This window comes from Candoia aspera, chromosome 5, assembly GCF_035149785.1.
Source record: "Candoia aspera isolate rCanAsp1 chromosome 5, rCanAsp1.hap2, whole genome shotgun sequence".
NCBI lineage: Eukaryota > Metazoa > Chordata > Lepidosauria > Squamata > Boidae > Candoia > Candoia aspera.
In genome coordinates this window covers 90,871,721-90,879,724 of record NC_086157.1, presented here as the reverse complement: position 1 = coordinate 90,879,724, position 8,004 = coordinate 90,871,721, and the positions used below count along the sequence as shown (strand labels likewise).

Genomic DNA, 8,004 nt, shown 5'->3' with positions numbered 1-8,004 from the left:
TGCACCAAGGTGAGAACTATGAACATGAACTGCCACTGAAAATGGCAGCCTTCTAGCAAGCTTTCACTCCTCATAGTAGCAATTCTAAATACAATAGTGTATCAAGTGAGTCAGATGTATTATATACAGTACATCATTGCAATGTTGTCTTTCTCGCTTTTGTTTCTGGACCTGCTCCAACAAGTTCAATGCTGCTTACTGAAGTCATTTTTTTCCTTTCATATTATAACAACTAAGAGGTAGATTAGGCCTAAGAGAACAGCTCAACAGATTTTCTGAAAAGTGAAATCCAGCCAGAAAGAAGACTTTCCAAATTCTTGAAGAAATTGCTAATAAGACCTACTAATAATAAAACTAGAAAAAGTATACCATTTTTCCAGTAGACAAAAGTTGCTGAAGTGAAATAGTTGAAATAAACATTGGAATAAAAATGCAGTGAATATCATTTGCATTTTGTAATCAATGAATTAAAACATTTACCTGAAAGTAGTTTATTTGTTGCTGGTATTGAAAAACATGAGAGATAAATAAAACATACTTCCTTACATTATTTAGATTTAAGGGAAAAAAGACTCTGATCTTCATCTGTATTTGCCTGTCTTCCAAAGTCAGGCAAAAAAACTCTACCTTTGTTGAAATAATCTGGCTTCTTATGGGACATCTTATCTGTGGGAACAGCCAACTGTGGCAGCCACTACTGCAAGGGTTGGGGGATATTTCACTCTTTCTTCATATATGGGCCCTACACTTTAGGAAAAAGGAGAAAAGATGCCAGAAGTAGCCACTAATTCATAACTGAAAGCATAATAGCAACAGTTGTTGCTTCTAAGTCACTCTTGCCTGAAACCACCTCTGCAAGTGAAGAACAAGCAAATAATTTTTCCAAAAGAGATTTCCTTTCATAGAACTACCAGATCGGGATGGCAAAAATACGGATGATCATCAGATAGCACCAAATTGATATAAGAAAATCTTCTTTTCTGCCATCTGGACTTTTGTGGACCAGAACTGGTAGCAATATCTTTTCAGTAGTGATAAATATATTGTGCATCTAAGAGATATATAAACATACTCCTACTAGCAAATCATACCCAGTAACTTCTATGGTTGGGTTGAGGAACCTTGCTTTAAAATACTATTTTAAAATAACATTTTGTGTTTACTGTAATTGCAAGTGGGAAAATAAATCATAAAAGCAGAAATTCTAAAATAAGAAATCAGAGTTTCAGTTTTGGAAGATGCTTCACTCCTGCTGTTTTTTTAATTGGTCCCTTCTTTGGGTCCAGTATTCTTTGATTTCTTGGAATATTACACCGTCTCCTAAAAAATAAAAAACATAGAAGAAAATTCAGAAAACACACTTTCATTTGCCTTTGTTGCTATAGAAACTGACATTTCTTGATAATTGCTATACCACTACTAGATAGCAGGGCTGTAGCAAAATGGCCACTCTCACTTGCAGATGGCAAAAAAAAAAAAAAAGGAACATTTATTTTTTGAGAAGGGAGACAAAGTAGATTTTGACTTGTTTTGAAAGAGATGCATACAATTTTACAATAACAGCCACCTCCTTTTAAAAAATATATTTTAACACTGCTGCCTCCAATTTCAGTAGAAGCATGTATTCATTCCCCTGCCCATTCAACACATTTTTACCATTTAATCTAAGACTGGATTGGATCAGAGAAATGTTTTATTCAAAATCCTCCTGGAATACCAGCTGTGCAATACTGGGTTTACTCTCGGAGGGAAGCACCTAGGCACTAAACATGGACACCAAAGTTTTCCTTCTATCATGGTTTAAACAGGTCTGGCACCTCAATCACACTAAGCCATGACATTGTTTGATTTGGGCTTACTGCAATGTGTGAATCCAGGCCATTATGGTTGGCTTATGGCTTAACATATGAGACCGTGATGGCTTGCTCAATAATCCTTGGTTATAACAAACTGTGGCTTAGCAAGGTGTGAAAATCAAGGCAGTAAAAAGAGAGTGCTTTTAATTTCCTCCAGTTAGGCAATAAAAGAGACTGATTTTTAAAAATATCCTCAAGTATTCTTTGCAGGAAGTATTTTCCCAAGTGTTTATGTTCTGTAGTGCATAAGCTACCCATATTCTGAGCTATTCCCAAGCAAGCATGCTGCTTGTATGAAAACTAGATAGGCCTATCAGCATATTGCATTTAGAAGCTTGCCCTTAAATTTGGCATTCATAGTTGGCTTATAGAGAAAAGTAGCCTGGGACAGATTTGCAGAATGTAAGAGTCAAGGAAGTTGAAAATGACTCTACATTTACACACGACACTCATAAAAAATAGGTGGAGCTTTCATCACACTGTTGTGGCCACCATCTTGACTTTTTAACCATACCCTGTGGACACCCTTGTTATAACAACGTTTGAAACAACTGGTTTCTATATCCTAAGGATCTTTTTCCCAGATAGACGGTTGGTACAAATACTGACATCCAAATAGTTCTTAATAAACTGCTTTGAAGGTCTCTAAGGCATTGATCTCTGATTTTGTGAAAGGGATGTTTACGAAATAGTAGTAAAATACCAGCTGTTTTTGCTATTCTACTATAAATATTGGCTATTCTACTATAAATACACTAGCATATTTAATTAGAAAAGCCCAAACAACTGACCAAAAAGATTTTAATCTGTGCCTAGCCAGGCTTTTAAACTATAAAAGGTGAGAGGACTAGATTTGGTTTTCAAAATGAGAGACTTAATTCTAGTTCTAAGGGTAATCATGAATGTAACAATTATTTGCTTTTAGCAGATCTGACACACAAATACCACATTGCATAAGTCTTATATTCTAGGCCCTTCAAATGGGTTGGCTCTCTTTTCATGATGAATATTTAATAATAGAGAAAGCTTTTTGTGGTACCTATATAATTAAAAGACTGAGTGTGACTTTTACAAACCTACATAAAGTAATTAGGAGGTGGCATAGTGCCATCTTAAAATTATCCACATTATTATACAAAAGGGATTTGTACCACCTCTATAACTTTACAGATAAGGTAGGAACTAATGTCTTCAAAAGTAGGAAGCTGAGATAGTATTAAGGAAGATAAACCATTATGTTCTGATTTTGGTTTCAGCTGTTTTTAAAGTTGAAATGTAAGCTTGAATGTAGCATCATGTCAACAGATCCATAAAGCCCAGTTTTTGCCTTGTACTAAGGTAAGTTTTAACTTAAATATAGACAGGTTGTTCATTATTTAATTTAATGATTTTGCAAAAGAATATGCTATTTCAAAGGTAATGCAAAATGTTATGGACACAAATAGAATCAGGGCATTAGGACTGAGAAGCAATACACAACCCAAGTTTACACACAATATTAAGCTATATTTTTAAAATTAGGGTTTGCTGAATAAAACATAGCTGAGCTTGCTTGCTTGCTTATTTATTCATTCATTCATTCATTTATTTCAAGGGTACTCTGCCTTTTTTGAACACTCAAGGCTGCATATACGATGTCTTTCCTAACTTTATATCCACAACAACCCTGTGACAAATGGGCTAAGAAAGAACTCATTCTAATGAACTCTGGAATAAGAACTTGAATCTCATCTCCTTGGGTCCAAGTTTAACTGTAACTAACTGTAACAAAGATAAAACAAAACAACTCACTTTCTAGCTTAGTGTGCTGTGTGAACAGCATTAGGTAATTTTGTGAGATACTGGCCTAAGAAGTACCAGGTCCAAAGTCAGAGGGGGTGATAATTTGGAGATGTGTCACGCTGCTCCAAGTCCAGCATCTTACCGTGAGTAATAAAACCACTAAACCATTAAACTATTTACCTCAGAACTTGGTTTTCCCTCTTCATTTCAACTGCATCAATTTTCTGCTTCTCTAATGGTTTTAGTGATCCTGATATCTGCAAAAATCAATATAGGTTAAACCCTACTCTACGTGAACTTTCCTCAGTACTACCTCCACATATTTTGCATCCCCAATGGTCTGGAATTCCAGGGGTTGAAAAGTATGGCCAACAGTCAAGGATAAGGAAATCTGTAATAGCTGTCCAGAATGTTTGGTTTGTGAAGGCTGCTCTACATGCCTACTAGATATACTTCAGCAGTACTTGAACCGTGATCCAAAAACTGTGCAAAAATATCTGGCATGTGGCTCACTTTAAATGGTTATTGCAGGATATTACTAAGGGCTAGTTAAGATAAATCCCAATCATGAACTTGGGAGCAGAAGATAATGAAATAGATCCCTACCTAAGATATTGGGGTTTCCAATTCTGGCTTGCAGAATAAGCACAAGCTACTATAGTTCAGACAAAATAGCATACAGTAGTACTATTCAAAGTGAAAGAGGAGGAAAAAAATGTGGTACGCTGGATAAGAAGGGAATGGCTACAATTGCTAGGCTCAAACAAAACCCAAGACAAACTAAACAAATCTCAATGGTTTAGGGCAATGTGCGAATCTAGTCTAATGATCTTTTGAGACTTCCTTAATACCAAATCGCTATCTGGTATTATTTGTATCAGCCTGATATAAAGTACATTTGTAAATATGCATCAGGAAAATGTTGACACACCAAGACAAAATTAAAAAGAACACTTGCAAAATGATTATGAATGGGGGGAAAAATGAAAGGATGGAAATTAAAGTTTCAGTGTCACTTTGCCAGTTTTGTCAGAAAACATATTCCTTTGCTGTCATTAAATCAACAGTGCTTCCATATACTGCTCTGGTTCTCAGCAGTGGTATGTTGTAAGACCTGTGACAGAAATGGTATAGGAGTTTTTAAACAGAAGAGACCTTGAAAATATTTCTGGAGACCATGAGGCCTTGGAGGGAAGGTGAAGGACCTGGTCCGTAGGTAGTTTCTTCATCAATCCTTCCAGTTGAAGATCATAGAGCAAGAGGATCCTGAAAGTCAGCAACTAGTACACAACTGAAGTTACCAATATGGGTTTGGATTCTACAACAACGGCCTATGCTACTTTCATGAAGGACTCCTAGGAAGGGATGGGATACATTATATTAAAATGAAGGGAGTGTTTGGCAGGGGCTCACCAAAATAGCAGGAGGGTGTTAAACTAGAATAAAAGGAGGTGTATAGCAACAGTGCAGAACTGAAACACAGCCAAGGATGGGGCCAAGAAAGCAGGACACGAAGAGACAAGGAAGAGATCAGGATCAGTATTCAGTTTACAGGACCCTATAACAGATTGGCACTCAAAACCTCAGATATTTACATACCAATGAACAGAGTTTAGGAAATACTAGATAACTAGCAATCCTAACTTAGGAAAACAACTATGATGTCATAGGCATTACTGAAACTTGATACCACCAATGATTGGCACACAATACTTGAAAGCTACAATTTATTCAAAAGGAATAGACCCAATAGAAGGAGTAGGTACATTGCACTCTACATAAATAAAAAATATCCTTGCACATTCAGGAATCAGTTGAAAAGATACTGTTGAAAGATTTGTGTAAGAATAAAGGAGAAATAAATTGTTATAGACCATCTAGGCCGGCTCATTAATAGAAACACCTATCTTAACAACTCTTAACAGCAGATTTTACTTCTACTGAAGATATAGAACATAACTATTTCCTTCAATAACATACAAATTGGGAAGGAAAAAAGAAAGAAAAAGAAGCCATTTAGATCTCAATAGCGATCAGTCATTAATCCAGCTACAATGCTCAGGCATTGGAATGTCCAAAGATTGAACCAAATGCTTTCAATGACAGTTAAGTGTTTGCTGAATACAGAATTTAAATAGAAAAGATGTCCATTGACCAGATACAGTACTTTATTTCTCTCCTTCTTTTCTTTCTTTTCACTCTGCAATGTATGTGTATTTATTAAAAAATCCAAATGCACTAAGAGCTAGTCTTACAAAGGGAAATGTTTTTCAGCAAATGCACCTCATTCTATAAGACAAGAGATAATTATACAGAGTGAACCATTTGCCTGCTGGTTTAAATACATAGATTCATGGCTAATTACAGCCTTCTCTCTGCACTAGTACACAATGAAATGAATGGCAGTTGTGTAATAGAGGTAAAATATATCTATTTTCTTTTAACACTATTTAAAGAACCATTTCTTTTAGACAATAGGAGACAATATATATTTATTACACAATAACACATATACATGTGTGCGTGTGTGTTATTCAGAGGCTTACTGATTTATGTGAAAGAATATTATTAGACTACAGATCTATAGTTCTGAACACTAAGAAGACATTCCAATTACAAGAAAAACCTAGAAACAGCTATTTATACATTTTCTCATAAAACAAAAAAACTTTAAACCTACTCCTAGACTACTCAGACTGGCACACCAAACAATTCTAGCTACAGAAAGGGTCTGAAAATGTGATATTGTACACCCACACATCAGCTTGATATTAAAGGAATCTGGCACAAAACAAAATTGCATGTTGGACTTCAGATATGGGGATATTAATTTCACTCCAGGCTTGCATTAACAGGGAGAATAAGAACCAGAAACATGAAAAAGTGGTTGTACGTGTCATCTACAACTCCTAGCTAAAACCATTAAAAATACTGTATAATCAGTATCTACAACCCACCCTGTGATAGGAATGTCCAGTTGGTCCTGGGAACATGGAAGAAACAGGATTGTTACAAATGAGATACCTCAAACAAATAAAAGGGGGAAGCATGAGAAATGTAAGTTGAGCTGGAGAATGGTTTTGACAGGTTTTCAAGATTCTCTTAGAGTAGCCAACAACTAATAAAAGTCTTTTTTTAAAAATCCAGTGGTTCTTGTTTCCTGAACTTACCTGCCTTGAAAAGTTTGACACATCCTGAACAAAGTCAGTTCCTTTCCACAGCTAAGGTGGTAGGCTTGTATTAAGCAGCAGCAACAAATCACATCACAGTGTTATAATCATTAGGACCAAAGCCTGCAACAGCCCTACATGCCAAATTTCCTCTTTAGCTACTCTGGCAACAGTTGCAAAAACTAATTATCTAACTTGCAATTTCAGGGAATATTACATTTGCTTGCCCTCCAATATAGACTTTGTTCAGCATTTCGTCACTACATTTTACACTGGATGAAGAATAGATTGAATAAAAGAATAAATTGACATAATTCCATAATCAGAAATGAGAATTACCAAAAACTAATAGGTGAGTATTTCACATTCTGTCACTGACCTCAAATGGCCAGCATTTGGAAAAAGAAGTAAACTGATTCCCTGGTAGGGAAGAATGGGCCACAGGGCCACTGTGATGAATATTAATGCTGGACAAAGTAGCTCAGATCTGCTCAGAGTTGAACTCTGACTGGGCAGGTCTAAGTGAGATGCCGGTGGCTTTATCTTGTGGAGTTATCTGGACTGAGTTTGATCCTGTGACACCTGAGGAAGTAGACAAGGTCTTTCAAATGATGAGTGCAGCCACCAATTTATTAGATCCAAATTCCTCCTGAGAAGTCGGCTCAGGAGAGGACCTGTAACATGCAATGGTGCTTCTCTGAGGGAGGGGGGGGGGTGTCTCTCCAGCCTTGAAGGAGGCAGTGGTGCTCAAGAGGCCATCACTGGACCCAACTTTTCTGGACAGTTATTGTCCAGTCTCCAATCTTCCTTTTGTTGGGAAGGTTGTTGAGAAAGTGATCAGGAAACTGTTGCAGAACAGGAAACAGATTACCCGGACCTGTTCCAATTGGATTTCAGGGCAGGATACGGCATGGAGTCAGCATTGGTCATGCTTGTTGATAACCTTTGGCGGAGCCAGGATGGGGGTGGTGCATCCATCCTTGTGCTCCCTGATCTCTTAGCAGCTTTTGATACCTTTGACGATGGTATCCTTCTAGGCTGACTTCAGGGATTTGGTTTGGGAGGCACTCTATTGTGGTGCCACTCCTCCTTTCTCTGTAGTCAGTATTAACTGGGTGGACGGAGGAAAGTTCATGCCCATTGCCCCTCACTTGTGGAATGCATCAAGGCTTGACACTCTCATCCATCCTTTATGT

At 37.0% G+C, this 8,004-nt stretch overlaps 1 protein-coding gene across 2 annotated transcripts in view; it reads right to left on the bottom strand.

Annotated features, from left to right (window-relative positions):
* Positions 1–507: 507 nt before the first annotated feature.
* The window catches only part of CCDC169 (coiled-coil domain containing 169), a 33,017-nt gene continuing 25,520 nt past the window's right edge, over positions 508–8,004 (bottom strand). For both annotated transcript variants that reach the window (XM_063304445.1, XM_063304446.1), the window contains 3 exons: positions 3,819–3,895; positions 1,010–1,320; positions 508–896 (listed from right to left, as the gene is read on the bottom strand). In XM_063304445.1, coding sequence (XP_063160515.1) covers positions 1,218–1,320; positions 3,819–3,895 — 180 coding nt within the window. In that variant the 3' untranslated portion in view covers positions 508–896; positions 1,010–1,217. The remainder of the gene's footprint in view (positions 897–1,009; positions 1,321–3,818; positions 3,896–8,004) is intronic.